Below are 24506 nucleotides of genomic sequence, written 5' to 3'. Positions count from 1 at the left end.
GACTTGCTACAGTTCTAACCTTCTACTACTACTTTATATCTTCCGTTTTTCCGTTTCAATATCGGTGCAGCCGACCCCGATTCGCTCCTTGTGGTTTGGTTGAGTCATGGGCGATTTGGCATTCCCTTTTTCAATTCTTTTTTGCTTCCGGTTCTCCGGTTTCCTCCCGCTCTTTTCCCGCAACGTTCTTGAGCTCTGCGCTACGCGTTGTCGAGCTCGCGGTTCAATCCCCCCCTCGAAGGCAAATTCTATTTTCTCCATCATATCAAAATGCACACTCTACTTAGGTTAAAAACTGTGTTTCACATGTGATAAATATATTAGTAATAAAATTAGTTCCCATGCTCATGCCATTTTATATGACGAGGAATGAATTAATTCTCTGCGCTGCAGTACATTTTTTGTATAGAAATGAAGGGCTTTCTCCAAAGTGCAAAGGTTAATACAATACAACTGTACAAGATAGTTATCATTTCCGAAAATTTTTTTAAAAAGAAACTACTCTTTAACCCCTCTGAACCATTCTGCTGCCTTGCTTTCTGTACACCATTTGCTGTCAACTTTTCCTTTGGTACCATATCCAGCCAAGAGGACTCTGTTCTTCTTGAATCCTTGGTAGTTATTATTCCTCGTTGAAGTGACAAAGACTAAAGAAGTATCATGGCATCGACCAAATCCCCAGAAGAAGAGCATCCAGTCAAGACCTTTGGATGGGCTGCTAGAGACTCATCTGGGGTCCTTTCCCCCTTCAAATTTTCCAGAAGGTATACCTATACGTTCATAAATCCCTCGCTATATCAGGGATCGATTCAAAATTTGCTTCAGCTCAGTTTCTTGATCGTGTTCTTGTGAAAATCCTGCTCTCTTAATTGGTGTATAGGCTTTTCAGTGTCATGTTAGCTTGAAAGAGTGATCCGTACTAACCAAACTCTACCAACAAGTTTTTTTATTTCTTCATTTATTTTTTTTAAAGGAGAGCTTGCTCAGCTATAGGATAGCAAATCAATGATCATCCCCTTATCAAGATTTCTTGAGAATTTGTATTAAGGGTAAATACTATGACAATGGTAAAAGTGCTATGCATCTTTCCTTGACGAAATTGGATTTAGTGGTTGATCAATCTTCTTTTTCTAAGTGGCAGATCAATAAACTAATATCATGTCTAAAATAAACTGTTAAGAGTAGGTGACGATTAGATTTTCTTTCTTTTTTTATTTTTTGGCTTAGAGCTTCCGGAACATTAGCTGGTTAAGAGGTGATGAATGTCTTTTCTTTGAGAGAAATATAACAAAAAGCAGAGTGTTAGATAGCACTCGGGAACTGGTGATTATTAATTACTTTTGGGGTCTAACTAATTAATTCTTGGCCCCTCCTATAATTATCAGGACATGATGGGGTTAATTACATGCTGTTTTCACTCAACATTAGAAAAAAAAAAAAAGAAATTGATAGTTTGCTAATATTTCACTAAATGCTGAGGTTATCCAGACTTGGTTATTCTTGGCCTATCACATAATTATCACGACCAACTGGAGTTAGTTACTGTTTTTTATTGAAAATTAAGAAATACATTGACTGTCTTACTTGGTTTCCATAAGTGGACATATGGAGTCGATTGTTAAATAGTTATAAATTTACTTCACAAATTCTATATTTATTGCAAGTCTACAGACATATTTAGTTCCATAACTTCATCGAGAGCTATACATGATAGAAATTTTCTTCTATTTCATATGGAAAGAATCTAATTACTAATAATTAAGTTTACTTTGATTAGATGAAACTTGTTTAAGGTCTTCCAAGTGAACATGCCTTTCTAAATCCTCTGATTAGTAAGATTTTAATCCACAAATTGGTTATTTACTACGACATATCCTGAGGGGAAAATGCACTTGAAAGATTACAGAAATTATAGGCTGCATAGAGGCCTCCAGTCATTGACTTGACTAATTGATCTTGCGCCAGCATTGTCTGATGCTGCTTCTGTTAGGATACAAGCCCTGAAATGTTATAAACCTGGGTAGTCATTATATTGCAAAGTAATTAATCTGCTTGCTGCTTTTGTTCCGCCATCTCCTTTGGAAATTCTGCATTGAAATTCATCAATGTATCTGATTTTGGTTAAGGGACTCTGAAAATGAGCATAAATTTCAAGAATATGATGTGCTTAATTAGGTATTGTCGGTTTACAGGGCTACCGGTGAAAAGGATGTAAGGTTTAAGATACTCTATTGCGGCATCTGCCATTCAGACCTTCATATAGCCAGGAATGAGTTAGGCTGGACTACTTATCCTCTTGTTCCAGGGTAAGTCCCACTGAAACTGAGAAAGTTGAATATTTTGTGTTTTCTTGATATAACTTATTGTAGGCTGTAGCAAGAGTAGTAGACAGCTGGATTGATCTGAATCACTGCTAAATCCACAATACTTGATTGAAAGCATAGAGGGCACTATTAGAATTTGTTTTAGTTGGTAAGCTTCTCCCCTGCCATAAAACTAATCAGATGAGATGATTCTTGCAGGCATGAGATGGTAGGTACTGTGACAGAAGTTGGATGCAAGGTAACGAAATTTGCAGTTGGAGATACAGTTGGAGTTGGTTGCCTGGTTGGATCCTGTGGATCATGTGACAACTGTTGCAGTGACCTCGAGAATTACTGTCCAAAATTCATAATGACATATCAATCTGTAGACAACGATGGGACGGTTACACGAGGAGGATATGCCAATGAGATGGTTGCTGATGAGCACTTTGTTATTCGTATTCCAGAAAATTTGCCACTGGCTGCTGCTGCCCCTTTGCTCTGTGCAGGGATTACTGTTTACAGCCCGATGAGATACTTTGGATTTGACAAACCTGGATCACATATAGGGATTGTTGGCCTTGGAGGTCTTGGTCATGTGGCTGTAAAATTTGCCAAAGCTTTTGGAGTAAAAGTGACGGTGATCAGTACCTCCCCTAGTAAGAAGGACGAAGCGATCAATCTTCTTGGTGCTGACGAATTTCTGGTTAGCCGTGATCCAGATCAAATGAAGGTAAATGTTCTTCTGCATCCAAGAATGCTAATCATTCACAGTGCACGAACTTGGATTTTCGCGGTTCAACTAAGTACGTGTGATTTGGACATTGACGAGGCAGTGGTCTCTAATTTCTGCTGTTTGTCTGTAGGCTGCATCAGGCACAATGGACCGTATCCTCGATACAGTCTCTGCTAATCATCCCATCATGCCACTAATTGACCTCCTCAAGACCAATGGACAACTTGTTTTGGTTGGGTTACCAGACAAGCCCTTTGAGCTAGCCGTCTTTCCTTTAATTCTTGGTATGCAACTTTTTAGATAATGCATAGTAATGTACCACAAGAATATCTGTTGCACCTTGGTGGTGTTGTTGATGGATAAAACTGTAAATGATCTAACAATAATGTGGTTAACAGGAAGAAAAGGTGTAAATGCAAGCAGCATTGGAGGGCTTAAGGAGACTCAAGAAATGATTGATTTTGCAGCAAAACACAACATTTCAGCAGAGATTGAGCTTGTGCCTATGGACTATGTGAACACTGCTTTTGACCGTCTCGCAAAGAATGATGTGAAATACAGATTTGTGCTTGACATTGCAAACACAATGGTTGTGCCCTAGGCCTTTTAGTCCCTACGTAGCAGCATTACTCTTTCGAATGTTTTCTATGTATTGCTACCTGTTTTGTGCGTCTTCTAGTGCTTTACCGAATTTGTATGGAGTTGGAATGATGCGAGTGTAGTCTCAACTCTCATATGTGAACGAAAGAGAGATTTTATTAAGAATAGAATGGTGTCCCCAATGATTTCTCATTTTGATTTGTTATAGCCATTCATCCAATTAAATTGATTGACAATTCAAAAAGAAATTTAAAAAAAAAATAGGTCTCCCTGTATAAGCAGTAGCATATGCGAGTAGAATTGCTGACGATGAGCATAGTCCAAAATTATCACTTGGTTCTTGGGTTTATAAAGCTTTTAGAACCAAATGATTTAAGTTACTATTGGAGCAAACAGCTACTTTTGGATTGATATTTAGGAGTTTTTGAGAGCTTTTATTGAAAAAAAAAACTCTATAACACTATTTTTAAGATGTAATGTAAAAGATGATTGACAAATGTGTTCAGACAACATTCTCAAAAACTCCAAAAGAAAAAAAAAATCCACAAAAATTGTTCTTGTGAAAATGGGAAAGGTCTGCCAAGAAATCCACAACGAGAATGCACCTTGGACGCAACATGCGATGCAACGGCAAGCATTTTCAGTACTGTTATGTTCCTATAATCCAATCATTTTCTTTTCATTTTATAAACTAAAATGAAAGAGGAAAATGCAATTAATCAGTTCTGGTGAACACAAAATAGTGAACACCGAGGTTAATTGAATACTCTTCTTTTCATTATATTTTCATTATAGTTATTCCAATTTAGTGGCTTTGAAATAAAAGGAAAAAAAATCATTCCCTTCAGAAAATCAATATACAATGTACCAGTTAAGAGTCAACGAAGGAAATTCAATTTATCCCGTTTAATAAAGTTGCTTTGAACAAAGCAAAAGAACAAGGTGGAGGAGGATTCAAATCCAAGCTGATTGCAAAGCGATTGTACTGAAGGCTCTCAATCGCGTCCTAGTATTGTTTTAGATGATATTCACACTTTAAGTCATTGGTCCCACGAAATTTCTTTTATGTACATCAAGAGAACAAGGCAGGGTGTATTCAAACCGAGTCAAGTTTGAGTAATGCACTGTTTGAACTTCACTCGAGTTAAATAACTGAGTTTGAATTCAAACTTGTCGAATTTTTAGAAGTTGAGATTGAGCTCAAGTTTAACTTCAATCACCTTACTTAAGCTCAAATCTAATCGAGTTTAATCGAGTCTAATTAAACTCAACTAATAAAAAGTAATATTTTATATATAATTTAAACAAAGGATATAATTGACATCTCACTCTAATAAATATAAAAATTTTAAATATATATATATATATATATATTAAAAGTTCGATTAGGCTTGTCGAGCCAACCAGATTAGGAATATAATACCCAAACTCGTATATATTATTGAACCGCTCGAATTCGACTCGAGTTCGAATCGAATAGTTGATCGAACTACTCGCGGGTTCGAGTCAAATAGTTTGGTTAACTTGCAAGAGGGACCACCGAACACGCAACAAGAATACGACAATGGGACATTACTAATAAAAAAGTACTTTGATTAATTGATGCCTTCGTTCCCCGTTTTTTCTTTTCTTTTTTTATTTCTTTGCTGGGCAATTACTGGATTGCCTGCAAAAAGCTTGCACTTCCTTTGCGTTTTGGTTTTCCCTTTACGTTATTATATAATTTTGCGTGTGTATATATATATATTGTTCAAGTCTTGGCCTTAATGTCAAAACCTCCAAGTTTAAGATTACCATATAACTATATTGTAATGTTGTTTCTCTATCAAGCTGCTCCAGTTTCAGACATTTGATACCCGCTGCATCTGTCGTTTGTTCAGCCTGAAATTTAACTTGTTGGACCTACATTGTTACTAAATAATAAAAGCAGAGGAAATATATATAATTTTTAAAATTTGAAGGAAGCTCTCTGTAATTGTTATAAACCTCAGGGGAGGTTTGTGAAATTATCCCTTCATTTTTACAGGTTTGTTACATTAACTTTTTTTTTTTTTGAAACGGCAAAATAAATTATGTATCTCATAATAGAATAGTGTAATATTTACACAAGGTTGGCAATTGCCCTCAAATCCTTTTGGGCTGCATTTTGCGATCACACCTGAAAAATATCTTTCCACCTAAATGCCACTGGATACCAGCTGCATCTGTCGTTTGTTCAGCCTGAAATTTAACTTGTTGGACCTACATTGTTACTAAATAATAAAAGTTTGCACTTCCTTTGCGTTTTGGTTTTCCCTTTACGTTATTATATAATTTTGCGTGTGTATATATATATATTGTTCAAGTCTTGGCCTTAATGTCAAAACCTCCAAGTTTAAGATTACCATATAACTATATTGTAATGTTGTTTCTCTATCAAGCTGCTCCAGTTTCAGACATTTGATACCCGCTGCATCTGTCGTTTGTTCAGCCTGAAATTTAACTTGTTGGACCTACATTGTTACTAAATAATAAAAGCAGAGGAAATATATATAATTTTTAAAATTTGAAGGAAGCTCTCTGTAATTGTTATAAACCTCAGGGGAGGTTTGTGAAATTATCCCTTCATTTTTACAGGTTTGTTACATTAACTTTTTTTTTTTTTGAAACGGCAAAATAAATTATGTATCTCATAATAGAATAGTGTAATATTTACACAAGGTTGGCAATTGCCCTCAAATCCTTTTGGGCTGCATTTTGCGATCACACCTGAAAAATATCTTTCCACCTAAATGCCACTGGATACCAGCTGCATCTGTCGTTTGTTCAGCCTGAAATTTAACTTGTTGGACCTACATTGTTACTAAATAATAAAAGTTTGCACTTCCTTTGCGTTTTGGTTTTCCCTTTACGTTATTATATAATTTTGCGTGTGTATATATATATATTGTTCAAGTCTTGGCCTTAATGTCAAAACCTCCAAGTTTAAGATTACCATATAACTATATTGTAATGTTGTTTCTCTATCAAGCTGCTCCAGTTTCAGACATTTGATACCCGCTGCATCTGTCGTTTGTTCAGCCTGAAATTTAACTTGTTGGACCTACATTGTTACTAAATAATAAAAGCAGAGGAAATATATATAATTTTTAAAATTTGAAGGAAGCTCTCTGTAATTGTTATAAACCTCAGGGGAGGTTTGTGAAATTATCCCTTCATTTTTACAGGTTTGTTACATTAACTTTTTTTTTTTGAAACGGCAAAATAAATTATGTATCTCATAATAGAATAGTGTAATATTTACACAAGGTTGGCAATTGCCCTCAAATCCTTTTGGGCTGCATTTTGCGATCACACCTGAAAAATATCTTTCCACCTAAATGCCACTGGATACCAGCTGCATCTGTCGTTTGTTCAGCCTGAAATTTAACTTGTTGGACCTACATTGTTACTAAATAATAAAAGTTTGCACTTCCTTTGCGTTTTGGTTTTCCCTTTACGTTATTATATAATTTTGCGTGTGTATATATATATATTGTTCAAGTCTTGGCCTTAATGTCAAAACCTCCAAGTTTAAGATTACCATATAACTATATTGTAATGTTGTTTCTCTATCAAGCTGCTCCAGTTTCAGACATTTGATACCCGCTGCATCTGTCGTTTGTTCAGCCTGAAATTTAACTTGTTGGACCTACATTGTTACTAAATAATAAAAGCAGAGGAAATATATATAATTTTTAAAATTTGAAGGAAGCTCTCTGTAATTGTTATAAACCTCAGGGGAGGTTTGTGAAATTATCCCTTCATTTTTACAGGTTTGTTACATTAACTTTTTTTTTTTTGAAACGGCAAAATAAATTATGTATCTCATAATAGAATAGTGTAATATTTACACAAGGTTGGCAATTGCCCTCAAATCCTTTTGGGCTGCATTTTGCGATCACACCTGAAAAATATCTTTCCACCTAAATGCCACTGGATACCCGCTGCATCTGTCGTTTGTTCAGCCTGAAATTTAACTTGTTGGACCTACATTGTTACTAAATAATAAAAGTTTGCACTTCCTTTGCGTTTTGGTTTTCCCTTTACGTTATTATATAATTTTGCGTGTATATATATATATATATTGTTCAAGTCTTGGCCTTAATGTCAAAACCTCCAAGTTTAAGATTACCATATAACTATATTGTAATTTTGTTTCTCTATCAAGCTGCTCCAGTTTCAGACATTTGATACCCACTGCATCTGTCGTTTGTTCAGCCTGAAATTTAACTTGTTGGACCTATATTGTTACTAAATAATAAAAGCAGAGAAAATATATATAATTTTTAAAGTTTGAAGGAAGCTCTCTGTAATTGTTATAAACCTCAGGGAGGTTTTGTGCGTCTTCCAAGGCTTTAATAAACCTGTATGGAGTTGGGATAATATGACCCTACTCTCACGTGTCAGCGCAAGAGATAATTTTGTTATCTCCAATGTTTTGTTCATTTTGATTTATTATCTCCATTCATATATCCAATTAAACTGGTCAATGCCCTTAAAAATTGTTCTTTACTTGTAACAATGCAAACAATAAGAAATCTACGCACTAGGTCTGCTAAGAGATCTAGAATAAGAAATTACATGGAAGCTCGTGTACAATAAATTAGGTTGATTTTGGTACGTGCATTCTCTCTATTGGAAAAGTAGTACGACTTGAATTCAATTCTTATTTGTTTTCTACTTTTCTAAATAAATAAGGTTGTAAAGCTAAAGTTCAATAGTTCATAGAGTACAACTTGATCTTTTGGGAGACAAATACTTGAATTCTTGTCTTTTTTTTTTTTTTTTTTTATTAAAAATTGTCGCACGTTCTCCTTTGGGTAGTCGCACAAATAAGTAACGTGATCATTTCCAATTGGTAATTTACCATCGTGTCACTATAATATTCTAATTCTACAATTTCAGGCACCTAAGCCGCCAAGTTTCTGCCATCTTTTTAATTTTTATGAATAGTCAAAAATGCAAACTATAAAATCAGATTATGGAAGCGAGTGCTTCAAATTGGGCAGAATACAGGGACCAATAATATTTTTTTTTAAAAAAAAAAGAAGAAAAGAAACATGCGACTTTCTAGTGATTGGTAAATTCAGATTTGATAGAGAAAATAAATAGCATGAGATTGTCAATTTAAAAGGAAAAAGAAAATGTAACAGATAAATCACTTACCAACAGTACATTTGCAAAAAGCCAGGAGGAGGGCCGGGACCGAAAACACTAAAAAACCCATAAACCTTACGAAATTTCATTGAGCATTTTGGCAAGAATTTGTCAAACGACCTTAAACGTTGCTGTCTCATTACCACTATTGGAAAAGTCTTCCTTGCCTTTCAGTCCCCACTTCGCACTTTTGTGGATAACAGGATAAGTACTAGCGAGCCAGAGCAAAAAAAGGCAAGCACAACTTTCTCAACTGCAGAAAAGCTGGTTCTTTTTTCTACAGCTCTCTTACTAGAAAAAACGTTTTGGCCTGTTGATTTCTTGCTTTCGCAGCTGATAGCAATGGCTAGAAAATCCCCAGAAGAGGAGCATCCAGTGAAGGCACATGGATGGGCTGCAAGAGACTCATCTGGGGTGCTTTCCCCCTTCAAATTCTCCAGAAGGTATACCTATACATCCATGAATCCATTGCTAAATCTGGGATTGTTTCAAACTTTGTCTAAGCCCATTTGTTTAGTTTTCCTCTTGTGAAAAGTGCCACTTTCTTGATTGGTTGAGAGGCTTGTCATTGTCATGCCAGCTGGGAAGAGTGATCACTAATTAACTCAACCAGCAAAGTTTTACCTTTTTATTGGATAAAAAAAAAAAAGAGTTTGAGACGGCTCTATTAAGTAAGCCAATGATGATCCAATTATCAACGTTTCCTGATATCTGTATTAAAGATGATGATCGTGCTTTGTGAAATATGATTATGGTAAAAAAGTTGTGCATCTTTCATTGCCAAGATTGAACTTGTGCTGGATCAATCTAATATCATGTCTAAAGCAGACTGCTATAGTTGGTGAGAGCAGTTTTTTTCTTTTTTTTTTTTTTTAAATAAAGCTTAAAGCTTCTGAGTCTTTAGCTGGTCACTATTTAGGAGGTGATGAAATGTCTTTGCTTCGACATGGTTATAACAGAGAACTAGACATCGCTCTGCAGCTGGTGATTGTTTCATTGTTTTGAGGTCTAATTGATAGCAGTAAGAATGAAATAAGAAAACTTATCTGTTGTGTATGGCTGTTGTTTAACGAAATATAAGGTTATTCAGATTTAAACATTATTGGGCCCCGTTTTACCAATGATTGGACCCTCCTATAGTTATCAGGATATATATTGTTGCTATCTCAGCTAATGCGAAGCAGTGTCCCCAGCTTGATATTATGCTATGATTTTTGTGCAGTAAGTCTACAAATTTTGGTTTGTCTCCTGCTACATAGAGTTATTTTGAGCAAATCAAATGATCTTCCTTTGAGCATTTGACAAACTTGAAATACAACACTTTGCTTACTTTGTCATGCAAACATTTGTGTAGCAACCAACATAACTAGATTTCTTATACATAATAACCCTGATCTTTCACTTTAGCTATGTAGCACCGTGATTTCTAGGCCTAGAGGTCCTTGAGTGAGTTTGTTTGGACTTGCATATCTCTAACATTACAATCATGCTCGTTTTAAATTGGACACGATTAATGTTAACCAAAGTTAGAAATAAGTAACGGATGCTAGATTATCCGGGTCTCGAGAAATTTAGTCAAGGATTGACACTAATTCATGTTTTTGTAGGGCAACACTGGAGGACGATGTCAGATTCAAGGTGCTATATTGCGGGATCTGTCATACCGACCTTCACTTCATTAAGAATGATTGGGGAATTTCTACCTACCCTTTTGTACCAGGGTAAAACTCAGATGCCAAACCTGAAAACACTAAGTATTGCATGGAAAATTTTGATAATGTAATAATTTTCCTAGCCATATTCGCTTTATTTATTCTAGTCACACTGGTATATTAATCAGAAGCTAATTTTTCTGCATGACAATCTTACCTATCAGTTCATGATCATCGTTACTCGCTGAAGAATATGGAACAGTTTTCGTTCTTTTACCTTTGGACTTCTGCAGGCACGAGATTGTGGGTGAAGTTACAGAGGTTGGCAGCAAGGTGACAAAAGTCAAAGTGGGAGACAAAGTGGGCGTTGGGTACTTCCTTGGGTCATGCCGCTCTTGTGAGAATTGTTCTGAAGGCCTGGAAAACTATTGTCCGAAAGTGGTGTTGACCTCTGGTGCTCCTTACCATGATGGAACCATAACGTATGGTGGCTATTCGAATGAGATGGTCTGCAATGAGCACTTTATCATTCGCTTCCCAGAGAACTTGCCACTTGATGGGGGTGCACCATTACTTTGTGCAGGAGCTACTGTGTACAGTCCAATGAAATACTATGGCATCGCCAAACCAGGGAGCCACATTGGAATCAATGGCCTTGGTGGGCTTGGTCATGTGGCTGTTAAGTTTGCGAAGGCCTTGGGGGCCAAAGTGACAGTTATCAGTACGTCTGATCGCAAGAAGGACGAAGCTCTAAACCATCTTGGAGCAGACGCATTTTTGATTAGCCGAAATGTTGAAGATATGAAGGTAACTTTTCAGAATTGGCTCCATGATATAGCTATCATTAACTGTATGATATCATCAACTAACTATCCTTTGCTCATGGTTGAATTTTCAAATATCTACGTCTAAGCGTCTTATAGAATGACTGATCTAAGCCTCTACGTTTCTTTTGATTTGCCAGTACGCGATATTACTATTGCCTGTCCAGTTGGTTAATGTTTCACTACTATTTAGAATTTGTAACTTAAGATACTTGGTAGCAGGCTGCTGCTGGCACAATGGATGGTATACTTGACTGTGTCTCAGCTAAGCATCCCTTAGTACCCTTGCTTGGTCTTCTCAAGTCTCATGGAAAGCTTGTCACTCTGGGGGTACCAGCACAGCCACTTGAGCTTCCTCTCGCCCCTCTAGTTGTAGGTATGTGAGACTGAAATATGTGCTCTTCTTTCCAAGGCATAGATTATATATCTCTTAAAAATTTTATGCTTCAGTTTTTGGGTTATTTGGCATTGAACCCAATGGCAACTAAACCACTAAATTAACAGGAAGGAAGTTGGTTGGTGGAAGTAATGTTGCAGGAGTAGCAGAGACACAAGAGATGATTGATGTGGCTGGAAAGCACAACATCACCGCAGATATCGAACTTGTTTCCATGGAAGATTTGAACACAGCTATGGAACGTCTTGCAAAAGGTGATGTGAGATATCGCTTTGTCATTGATGTTGCCAACACCTTGAAAGCTCCTTAATCTCGTGTTTGGGAAGATGTTACCAAGATCTGATTCCCATACAGATTCTTGAGTGATATGCTTTAGCAGCGTCTCATATCCCTCTGGCATGGTGAAATTTGGTTTTGTCTTCTTAATTTCGAGTGACAAATTTGGGAAGCTACTTTTTGTAACAATTTCACTCTGACTTGGATGCAAATGAGATATGATGCTGAATAATGTATTGTTTCTGTATCAAGCTATTCCAGGGCTCAGCAGACCACAGGGCCTGTGTGAACTAGGTGTTACCTTTATGTTATGTATGCCAGCAGGCTTTGTAAACTCGTATGGAATTGGGATAATATGTCATTATGATGCAGTCTCGTGTGTAAATGGAAGAGACAATTAATAATAATAATAATAAAATGTTGCTCTGTGCCTTTTTTATTCTAATTTATTGCCATTCATCCAATTAAATTGTTTTTGACAATTCAGAAAGAAAATTAAAATGGATGTCACTGTTTCACCAATACTACATGTGATTGCAGTTGTTTACTGTGAGCATTTTTAATACACTAATTAGCCAAAATCATTCTTAGCCTTGGTGAGAAACCTCAAGAATCAAAAGTTTCCCCGCAATTTCTCAACATCTATCCATGGAATAACAGAGCGAGAGAAGTGGTAGTTGGGGTAAACATTTTGTATCATTTTTTGAATTTTCAAATTTACTCTTGAAAAGATTAACTTTTATCCTAATCACCTAATCACATTTGCTAATTCAGTCTCCCATAACTCCCTTAAATATTGTTATGGATCCAACGGTGATAATGTATATACTGTAAGTGTATATAAGATTTACTCTAACTATATTAAAAAAAAAGATTACTAATAAATTGTATTTTTTTCATGAAGAATTTATATAAAATTTAATTTTGTAAAAATAATATTAATATATTCATAAAAATTAATTATCATTTCTAAACTACACAAGCATTGGGTGTACCAAAAGCACCAGTCTAAAGAGCGCTCATGTTGTGTAATACATTCACTAACATTGTTACAATTTCTTCTGATAAACCAAATGGAGTATGAACTAAACAGTTGGCTTAAAAACCAAATGACAGTAAAAGATCATATCCTCGCCATTTTGATCCCATGCAATTAAATGTGCTCCCTCCATCCTATTACTGTTGTCACATTTCTAGTTAAGTTAGACAACTTTTTGGAAATTTCTTTTGAGATTTTGGAGCTTTTTAAATATTCCAAGTTCGATGCCGTAAATCTTACTGAAATTTGTCGTAGTATGATATGATTCTTTTTTTAAAACTAAATACATTAATATTAACTACTTTGTGGAATTCCATCCTGTGGTTGCAACAAATCAAAGGCTATAATAATAATATTAGCAAGGTTCTGGAATAGAACTCAAATTACTTTAATATATGATATTTTGATTTACAAAGGGTATATTACTTATAATCCCCCTATGGTTTTGTCCATTGCCACATGACTCCCCCTAATGTTTCAAAATATCTATTGCACCGTTATGGTTTTAATTAAAGTGGAACTTGACGGAAAATAACCTATGTAATATTGTTAGTTGAAATATCAATAGTGCCCTTACTTAAATACTAAATCAATCGACGGCTTAACCACCTTGCATAATGCATAAGGAGATTGCGTGGATAAATGCAAAAGCCACGAGAGTAAAGTAGATATTTATACAAATCATAAGAGAGTTACGTGAATATTAAAATTTTATCTCATGCGCTTTTAAAGCATGTTTGATATAAATGCAGTAACTGATTGTGCATTCCGTCTATTTTTGATTATGTGGTTATTTTAAAATCTTAGAGAGGGTCATCTGGCATTAGATAAAACCATAGGGGGTAATAAGTAATTTATCCATTTACAAATAAATACATTGGTATAGGGCTCTTTGAGCCACTCTCCTGCCCTCGCGACAAAAAAAGAGTTGCTATAGCATTGGAGGTTTATAGCTCACGAATGAAGTCATTCATCAGCTCTTACAACCAAGAGAGAGAGAGAGAGAGAGAGTCGTTCATGAGCTCATTGCTTATCACAGCAAGTAAAAGTGAGAGGAATACGTTTTTATGCCGCCATTTACAAGAAGGTTAAGTGAAGCTCGCAACAAAAATACTTGAACAAGAAAAAAATACTCTGGTAAATATATGTTTGGTCGCTTTCGGACGGATTTTGCCAAAACTTTATAAACCTAGAATTGTTCTATAATTTACAGGGTCTTCTAGAAGTAAAACAGAAATAACTTGTAGGCTGAAATACATAATAAATCTCAAGAGAAAAAAGTATGATAAAATTTACAAACATCCTTCTCTAGTACCTATATATTAGTGTATATAATTTTGTGAGTCACACTTTCTTTTTCTTTTCTTTTGAAAAGTGATGCACTTGATTACTAGGCAAAACTAACTACAGTCCATCGCACCAGCGAGTTAAAGTTCGCTGCTATCTCGTTTTAAAATTACTGGTTTGAATATTCTTTGATAGACTGAGTAAACAAACTACAGTGCAAGAGAATAAAACACGACCAAGAAGTAAATGAAAGCTTTCTATTAAGGCTGAATCTCAAACTTAAACCTCACCACGTTCGTCACAGCCTTAGTCATTAATTAGTAATGATATCTCCTACAAATTTCTCTCAACTATTAACAATCTTTATACCCCAGAATAAATCCAAGAAGAAAATGCATCTGTACTTGATTAGGTTGATTTGGTATTTTTCATGTTTCTTCTTTTACAAGCCCAAGATTAATCGTTGGATACTTTTCCAACTCTAGAAATATTTTTCAGTCTTTAACTCCTTACTCCTCACAGTATTTAAACCAGGCCTAGGCAATCCATTTCAGTGAAGCAATTGTACACATTACCAACCCAAAACACACATCTTAGCTGCAAAACACTAACGAGGATGGCCGGAAAAAATGAGGTCAGGACCTACGGATTGGCAGCTAGAGATACCTCCGGCGTCTTCTCTCCCGTCGAATTCGCCCGAAGGTACGTATATAGTACACTAGTTCGTGGTTACATTGAAGGAGCTAATTACCTTTAAGAAGTTACATTTCAATTAAATTTTGGTTATGCCGTAGAGAAAATTATTTCGCCATATATATCGTGAATATTAGGAATGTGTGTAAAACATTATATTCTTACCAAAAAAAATGTAAAACATTATAGATTTTATTCATTTGTGATGTTTTACTGACACTAGTCCCGAATATTGGTAGGGCAACAGGAGAGGAGGATGTTAGATTTAAGGTGCTCTATTGCGGAATTTGCCACGCCGACCTTCACTCAGCCAAGGATGACTTTGGCCATACTTCATATCCAGTTGTACCAGGGTAGGACATTCTTGTCAAATAAATGGTTTCTTATCCTACATGAGCATTCTTGTTAAAAGAAAAAAAAAATTGTTGTCTTTTGTTGTCTTAAGGATTCTTCTATTTTGTGCCATAACCGCACAAATAAGAGGTGCATTGAATATAAATTCGTCTGTAAAAGTTGAAATTTTTAATGCTAAAGTATTCTCAATTTAGGGGTGGATGATAATATTAGAAATTTATTATGACTCCACCATTTTTCTTTTTCGTATACACTTCACAAATGCATAAAGTTATAAAATAAAAACAAAAAGATAAATGGAAATTCGTCTTAAATTATGTAAATCAAGAACATAGGCACTAATTTAATCTTCTTTTTTTTTTTTTTTGGATAGGCATGAAATCGTTGGTGAAGTAACTGAGGTAGGGAGCAAGGTAACAAATTTCAAGATTGGAGACAAAGTTGGAGTGGGCTGCTTTGTTGGATCATGCCGCTCGTGCGAGCAATGTTCAAATGATTTAGAGCCTTACTGCCCCAAGCGGGTCATGACCTATGGTTCCATTGATGAAGATGGAACTCGAACTCGCGGAGGATACTCTAACGAGATGGTGGTGAAAGAGCATTTTGCCATTCGGTGGCCGGAGAACCTCCCTCTTGACGGGGGTGCTCCGCTGCTTTGTGCTGGCTGTACTTTGTATAGTCCATTGATGTACTATGGATTGTCCAAACCAGGAACCCATTTGGGAATTGTTGGCCTGGGTGGATTGGGACATGTTGGTGTTAAATTTGCCCAGGCAATGGGGCTAAAAGTAACAGTGATCAGCAGCTCAAATAGGAAGAAGGCGGAAGCCGTCGATCGTCTTGGAGTTGACTCGTTTTTGGTCAGCACTGATCCAGAACAAATGCAGGTTTAAATTCAGTTACGACTTTTTCTTATTAGCAAATTCTTATGTAAAATTTTGGATCCCTAAAAGGTCAAAAAAAAAAAATTCTTAGAATTAATATTTCTTACATTAACACCTTACATTAATCCTATGAGTGCAATTAATTTAATTCTTCTTAAGAAGCGTATGTAATTTACTTGGACGTCTATTAATTTGAATTGCAGACTGCAATGGGCACATTGGATGGTATCATTGACACGGTGTCTGCCTTCCATCCGGTCATGCCATTAATTAGTCTCCTAAAACCTCATGGGAAGCTTATTGTGGTCGGTGCACCAAATAAGCCGCTCGAAGTAGAAATCATTCCCCTACTTACGGGTAAGTCCAACAAATAGTAAGGTTCATCTAATAACTTAGTCACTATAGATATCTTATGATTATTCTTTTTCATATTCATGGTGTAAGAGTTTAATTATACATGCAAGCCATATATATATATTCTAAAATATATGAAGCATATACTATGACATAGGATGGCATATACTTGTTCATGAAGTTAGATCGAGTTCTGGTGCAAAAACCACCTCAAGATTTCATGGAAAAGAATTTGGAGCCTGGTTTATGCATGTCTATTATATTGATTTGAAAGGATACTTGACAGGGAGAAAAATGATTGGATCATCTGCTGCTGCGGGGATAAAAGAGACTCAAGAGATGATTGATTTTGCAGCAAAGCACAATATCACTGCAGATGTTGAGGTCATTCCTGCGAATTATGTTAACAAAGCAATGGAACGTCTTGAGAAGGGAGATGTTAGATACCGATTTGTCATTGATATTGGAAATACTCTCGCGGCTGCTCCAAGCACCTGATCTTTCATAGCAGCATTTTGAAGAGACTCAGAGCCTTTTCTCCAACATTTCCAAGGCATGAGCACACTTTGTTAGCTTTTGGAGAGCTGTTTGCTAGAATAAATTTGTATACGCTAATTTTCTTTCTTTGATCGAGGGAAATACACTATGTACTGAAATTGTGCTAGCTTGAGGAGTAAATCTATTTGTATTGGTGCTGAAAATTTTTAAAATAGATTAAAATTTTTAAAGTTGTGATTGGCTCTTTTAAGATTGAAAAGTAACTGGATTTCTTTTTTTTTTTTTTAAAAAATGCGCGGCAGGAAAGTTTCCTGTGATTGCTTAGTATGAAATGTGAATTCCCCAAGTTCAGTTACAAAAGAGAGTCAAATGTTTTTCCTTTTTAAGGTAAAAATGTGTCATTGAACCTCAAATTCACATTAATCTTCTCAAGGATCTCCCATAAGTTTTGTAGAAGGACAATAGACGCAATGATTTTCAGGGGTGGGTATATCGCTAAAGCTTAAAAATAATGTTAGAATTAAATTGAGAGATTGATTCATGATAGAACACCATTAATGGTTTACAAAAGTTTGTAACTCTCAAAATTAAATCCGTAATCTTGATATTTTCCATAGAAACATGCTTCCGTTCCCCACGTATAAATTCTTTACGTGGAAAATTGCGTTTCAAGCCAATTTTATTTCCAGAATCAGATTTCGTGATTAAGGAGTTTGAAGTAATGATCATCACGTTTACAACCTAAAAGACATGAAATTGTTAGAAAAGTTATGTAGGATACTCCAATGAGATGGTGGTGAATGAGCATTTCGCGATTTGCTGGCCGGAGAGCCTCCATCCCGACGGTGGTGCTCCGCTACTCCATGCAGGTTTTACTGTTTACAGTCCAGTGCTGCATTATGGGCTGACAAATCAGGCAACCATCTGGGCTTTGTGGGCCTTGGTGGGCTGGGTCATGTGCCCGTACCTAAAATATGCCAAGGCTTAGGGCCTCAAGGTGATTATTATCCAGAACCTAACCTAGCAAAGAGGAGGCAGGCAACAATCGTCTTGGAGCTGACAAGTTTTTGGTCAGCACTGATCCACAACAAACGCAGGTGTCTAGACATCTCAAGGGGTAGGTAGGGTTTATGTTTGATTTCCTTAATTCAAATTCAAACTCATTAAATTTAATTAGATTTAAATTTATACCAGACCCTTATAGGTATAAAAAATTAAACTCAGATCCGGGCCTTCATAGGTTTGGGTATCTAGTGAGTATTCATGGATATTTTTCTAGACATACAATGAAGTATTTTGAAATTAAGGAAACAAATACACAAATTTTAGCAGTAGTAAGCATAAATTAATGTTTTGCAATTTTTTTTAATAACAATTTCAATACTTTAATAGAGATAGTATTCATATTGATTTATTTTGCAGGAGGGCATGGGCACATTGGATGCGATTGTTGATAGTGCATCTGCATTTCATCTAGTCATGCCATAATTTGGTCTACTCAACCCTGATGGAATTGAAAGGGTTAACGGAATGAATAGCCAAGGATATCAGACTGGCTACCTTGACTGATGATATTAACAATTTAAGAGCTTCATTCCTGAAATGCTCCTTTTGTTTAGATAGGAGATTAGACTCCAGATGTGATTTGATTAGTGATTATGCTTTAGGCATATTTCAAGATGAGGAATGGATCAATCCTCAGTGTGTCTAACACTTGTGTATAGTACTACTTGAGCCTTTGCTCATATAAGTGTATATCCTTTTGTCTATCAATACAAAAATTACCGTTGCTGAAAAAAAAAAAAAAAAAAAAAAACCCTGATGGAAAGCTTATTTAAGCCGCTTGAAGTGGATATCGTTCCCCTCATTATGGGTGGGTAAAATCAACAAAAATTTTTCAATTATCTTCAAATTTAATGAAAATTATGTCCTATTCTCTGATTCGAAGAATAATTGATGGCACGAAGGAAAATGCTTGGATCATCTGCTGTTGGGGACTCAAGAAATGATTGATTTTGCGGCAAAGCACAATATAACTGCAGAAGTTGAAGTTATTCCTAACAAAGAAATGGAACGTCTGGAGAAGGAAGATGTTAGGCTTCGGTTTGTAATACACTTGAGGCAGCCCCCGGAACTTGATTGCTTGAAATTGTAACCGAGATTTTTATACTACTTTGTTTTCATTTTTCAAGGCATGAACAACTATTTAGTTTTCGAGACATGCAAGTTTATTTATTCACGAAGTTAGTACCATGGATTTGCTTGACTAATAATGTATTGGTTTGCACTTTGCAGCTCACTAAGCTGAAAATGAAATACTAACTTTTGAATCAGCGTTCTTCAATTTCTGAAGCTATAACTGATTTGTGCTTTCCTTGATCCAAGTTATTAATAGTCCAAGGGGCCAAGCATATATTTCATTCTTTTTTCTCGCCCATAGGGACCTATCATTCATCAGCTCTTAAAGCCTTTACAAGGACAGAGGTGGCTCATTTCCAATGAACAATTAATTCTCTAGATGTTAGAGATGGCCTCGTCAAACCTGAATTATTAATAATTCAATGGATTCAAGCATATATTGCATTCATTTTCCTCTCTCATTTTCTATGTGGTAAGAGGAAAAGGATGTGTTGGATAATTTGAGGAGTAGAAGGATAAGTAGGAGGGCTAGAATCTCATTCAAGCCCTCCGACTTACACTAAAAAAAATATTTTTAAAAAAAGAACCTTCAACGTGGAACTTGGGGGCCTCTCAATTATTTTGTTGTTCAAGAGTCAAGACAGTCAATAGTTTTGAACTAGTACCATCAGCATGTTAGGAGCGGGTAATTGGGTTAGAAATTAGGAATTCGGGTCAGGAATTGAGGGCATGAAACGATGTCGTTTCATTTAATAGAAATGTAATTGGGTAGGGCGGCTAATTGCTTAGTGGGATGATTGTATTAAAGGTGGGTCCCACCTGTGTATCAGCAGACAAGAAATAACTGAATTCGTTACTTCCCTCTCTGCTCAATTCCCTCTCTTTTCTCTCTTTCCAATTCTTCTCTCTCCCTCCCAGATATCTTCTTCCTTCGCTAGGAGTCATTCAATTTACATGATTAGAACTCCAGAGCTTAACAATTGGTATCAAGAGCATTAGATCCTTGGAGCAAGATCAAATTCATGGCAGAAGGTACGAGATTCAGAACATTGGAGGAACAAGTCAAGAGGCAGGAAATCAAGCTCCAAGAACTGATGGAATCTCTACTTTCACATCAATCAGAACAGCAACAGCTCAAGAACAATTTAACAATGGAATTGGAAGAAAACAACAAACGGATGGAGAATATGTTGTCAAGAATGGAACAGAACTTCAGCAAGTCTCTGGATCAGAAATTTAATGCACTACTATCCAGGATGACTACTGCGCAGGACAAAGTAGCGGACAGAGGAGAACGAATCACGATGGATCAAGGACCACTTCTTCCTACGCCGCCGCCTCATCAAAGATTGCAACCGGAAGGAGATCAACAGAATTCTTACAGAAGAGATTGGAGTAAGTATCACCTTCCTAATCCTCCTAAGCTAGATTTACAACTGTTTAGTGGAGAAAATCCTAGGGACTGGCTGCGCAAGTGTGAGAAATACTTCATGAATTATCAAATTCTGGAAAATCAGAAGGTTGAAATCATAGAAATGTACTTAGATGGAAGGGCGGACAAGTGGTTTCAAGGTATTAAACTGGAAAGGCCTGAGTTGAATTGGACAGAATTTGGAGATCTGTTGTGCAAACGATTCACAGACAGTATTTGCAAGGATATAGTAGAGGAATTTAATAAGTTGCAACAGAGAGGTAGTGTGAGGGAATACCAGGAGCAGTTCGAAGAATTGAAACCACAAATGTTAATTAAGAACAAGAATTTAGATGAGCACTACTTCATTTCTAGCTTCATTAGTGGCTTGAAGGAGGAGATCAGACCTATGATTAGGATGCTGAGACCTGCTACCTTGACTGAAGCTTTCGAGCTGTCTCAATGGCAGGAGTACTCACTCCAGGTGCAGAATAAAAACTCTAAACAGTCAGGAGAGAGTAGGTTTGGATTTTCAAGGAATAATACATCAGTGGTAGATAGCAGTACTTATAAGGTCCCTGTCAGTAATGCTCCTAAGGGCCCTAGGTACAGTAACCAGGTGCAGGAAGATACTAAGGACGTAAAGAGGATTTCAACACAGGAGTTACAGTATAGAAGAAGTAAGGGACTGTGCTTCAAATGTGGGGAGAAATATGGTGTAGGACACCAGTGTAAGCGAGGGTATGTAAACTGCATGATACTGGAGGATGAAGAGGATGCAGTGTTTGAAGATGCTGTAGGTGAGCAGGATGAACAGACAGGGAATCCAGGACAAACTATGGAGATGTCCCTACATGCATTGTCTGAATCCCTGAGAAGGAAAACAATCACACTGACAGGCAACCTGGATGGGGAGAAAGTTTTTATTTTGGTAGATACGGGTAGTTCAGACAGTTATATCAACAGTGAAATGGTAATAGGGATGGATATTGCTTACAGAATGGTTAAACAGCCATTTTCTGTCACAATGGGGAATGGAACTACTGTGACTAGCAATGCTATCTGTCCTAACGTGCACTGGAAAATTAACCAACATGGGTTCAGATTTGATTTGAAGGTAATGGAATTAGAAGGATGGGACATCATTTTGGGGGTGGATTGGATGACACACTTTAGTCCTATCACGTTTGACTTCCAACAACTTAGGATATCCTTACACAGTGAAGGGAACGAAATCCACTTACATGGACAAGCAGAAGATTGTGATATGGATTTAATCAGGGGGAAGGATCTGAGAACCTTCATAGAGTATAAAAGACAGATGTGCTTGGCTTTGAACTGTAAGAAGGAGATAGAAGAAGAGACAGCAGTTATTCCCCAGGAAGTCAGGAAGGTGCTTCAGGATTATGAGGATGTGTTCCAGACTCCACAATCCTTGCCCCCTCACAGAAGTGTGGACCATGAGATTCTCCTCAAGAAGGAGGCACAACCCTTCAAGTTGAAACCCTATAGGTACCCCCACTGTCACAAGGAGGAAATAGAGAAACAGGTGAAAGAAATGCTTCAGAAGGGAATAGTCAAGTACAGCAACAGCCCTTTTGCTTCACCTGTGTTGCTAGTTAAGAAGAAAGAAGGGACTTGGCGTTTCTGTGGGGACTATAGAAAATTGAATGAAATAACCATCAAGGACAGGTTTCCAATTCCCAATGTGGATGAACTACTGGATGAGTTGGTGGGGTCTGTTTACAAAACGAAATTGGATCTCACTGCAGGTTATCATCAGATCAGGGTTAAGCCTCATGACACCTTCAAGACAGCCTTCCAGACTCATTGTGGGCACTTTGAATTCTTGGTTATGCCCTTTGGGCTTACTAATGCACCAGCTACTTTTCAATCATTGATGAATCAGATATTTCAACCTTATCTGCGAAAATTTGTATTGGTTTTTTTTGATGATATTCTGGTATATAGCCCCACCATGGAGGCTCATGTTCAACACTTGAGGGCTGTATTGGAGATTCTAAGGAAACACCAACTTTATGTGAAGAGATCTAAGTGTGCGTTTGCTCAGAAGAGGGTTGACTACTTAGGACATACTATCACAGATCAGGGGGTTAGCATGGATTGCTCAAAAATTAGCAGCATTATGCAGTGGCCTGTGCCTCAGTCAGTTAAGGAGTTAAGGGGTTTTCTGGGCCTTACAGGGTACTATAGGAGGTTTATTCAACACTATGGTATGGTGTGCAAACCACTCACTGAGTTACTGAGAAAGGATAACTTCAAATGGAACAGTCAAGCTCAGGGGGCATTCGAAAAATTGAAACAATTGATGTGCTCAGCCCCAGTCCTGCAGTTACCAGATTTTACAAAACCTTTTGTGGTGGAGACAGATGCGAGTGGGGGAGGAATTGGAGCTGTCTTAATGCAGGAAGGACACCCCATTGCCTTCCTGAGTAAGGCACTTTCAGTCAGAAATTTGGGACTCTCAGTCTACGAAAAAGAGCTCTTAGCTCTGGTAATGGCTGTCACCAAATGGAGACACTATTTGTTGGGCAACCATTTCATTATACGGACTGATCATCAGTCACTGAAATATCTTTTGGATCATAAGCTTAACACTGCGATCCAGCACAAGTGGATGACTAAACTCTTGGGGTTGGATTATAAGATAGAATATAGGAAGGGAGCTGAAAATTTGGTAGCGGATGCCCTATCCAGGAGGCATGAACCTGCACAACCAACTGAGCTGGGGTCCTGTTTAGCCATCTCATCTGTCAAACCTGGATGGATGCAGGAGTTGCAGAAGAGCTATGAAGGGGACTTGCAATGCCAAGATATCATGAGCCACCTAGTTCTAGACCCCAATGCACATGCTGAGTATAGCCTGATGGATGGAATTCTGAAGTATCAGGGGAAGCTTTATGTAGGGGGAGCCAACAATATTAGGAGCCAACTGATTCAGACCTTGCATGACTCTGCCTTGGGGGGGCACTCAGGCCAGAGGAACTGCTGGCAGAAGCTCAAATCCTTGTTTTATTGGCCTGGAATGAAGCAGGCAGTGATTGCATATGTGCAGAACTGTGATACTTGCCAGAAGAATAAAGCTGAGCATGTTCCTTATCCTGGATTGCTACAACCAATCCCTATTCCTCAACAAGCTTGGCTTCACATCACTATGGATTTTATAGAACGATTGCCCAAGTCACAAGGGTATGACACTGTTCTGGTAGTAATAGACAGATTCACCAAGTTTGGACACTTCATCAGACTTACTCATCCCTTCACAGCTAAGACAGTCGCCCAGGTTTTCCTAGACCAGATCTACAAGCTGCATGGACTGCCAGAGTCTATTATCACTGATAGAGACAAAGTGTTCACCAGTGTGTTATGGAAGGAGCTTTTCAAACTAGTTGGAGTGAGTCTTCATTATTCATCCGCTTATCACCCTCAGACTGACGGCCAGAGTGAAAGGTTAAACCAGTGTGTAGAAAGCTATCTGAGATGCATGACTGGTGAACTACCCTCACAATGGAGTAAGTGGCTGCCACTGGCAGAATGGTGGTACAATTCCACTTTCCATTCTAGCTTGAATACGACTCCTTTTGAAGCTTTGTTTGGCTACAAACCTACACCATTGCCACTAGGGCCATATCTGGACTCAGTGGTACCTACAGTGACTGATATGGTCCAAGAGAGAAGTAGGATTTCAAGCTGCATCAAGGAACATCTTGCGAAAGCTCAACAGCGTATGAAGCACTATGCGGACCAGCACAGGACTGAGAGGAGTTTCTCAGCAGGAGATTGGGTGTTCTTGAAACTACAACCTTATAGGCAGCAAACTGTAGCAGTCAGGAAATGTCTCAAATTGGCTGCCAAGTATT

General features: G+C 37.2%; 3 protein-coding genes across 3 annotated transcripts; all 3 read left to right on the top strand.

The window, feature by feature from the left end:
* Nucleotides 1-497: 497 nt before the first annotated feature.
* Nucleotides 498-3809, top strand: LOC113778807 (8-hydroxygeraniol dehydrogenase-like). Its single transcript, XM_027324303.1, has 5 exons — nt 498-764; nt 2193-2306; nt 2523-3036; nt 3170-3323; nt 3438-3809. The coding sequence occupies exons 1-5, from the start codon at nt 661-663 to the stop codon at nt 3638-3640; spliced, it is 1089 nt and encodes a 362-aa protein (XP_027180104.1). The 5' UTR covers nt 498-660; the 3' UTR covers nt 3641-3809.
* Nucleotides 3810-9051: 5242 nt separating this feature from the next.
* On the top strand, nt 9052-12411 carry LOC113777612 (probable mannitol dehydrogenase). Its single transcript, XM_027322760.1, has 5 exons — nt 9052-9260; nt 10425-10538; nt 10763-11276; nt 11516-11669; nt 11798-12411. The coding sequence occupies exons 1-5, from the start codon at nt 9160-9162 to the stop codon at nt 11998-12000; spliced, it is 1086 nt and encodes a 361-aa protein (XP_027178561.1). The 5' UTR covers nt 9052-9159; the 3' UTR covers nt 12001-12411.
* Nucleotides 12412-14905: 2494 nt separating this feature from the next.
* LOC113777613 (8-hydroxygeraniol dehydrogenase-like) lies at nt 14906-17075 on the top strand. Its single transcript, XM_027322761.1, has 5 exons — nt 14906-14994; nt 15225-15338; nt 15713-16226; nt 16427-16580; nt 16864-17075. The coding sequence occupies exons 1-5, from the start codon at nt 14909-14911 to the stop codon at nt 17073-17075; spliced, it is 1080 nt and encodes a 359-aa protein (XP_027178562.1). The 5' UTR covers nt 14906-14908.
* The last annotated feature ends 7431 nt before the right edge of the window (nt 17076-24506 follow it).

The sequence above is a fragment of the Coffea eugenioides genome, chromosome 7 (assembly GCF_003713205.1).
Source record: "Coffea eugenioides isolate CCC68of chromosome 7, Ceug_1.0, whole genome shotgun sequence".
Classification (NCBI taxonomy): Eukaryota; Viridiplantae; Streptophyta; class Magnoliopsida; order Gentianales; family Rubiaceae; genus Coffea; species Coffea eugenioides.
The sequence above is the reverse complement of the archived record's forward strand: the minus strand, read 5'-3'. Positions and strand labels throughout refer to the sequence as shown.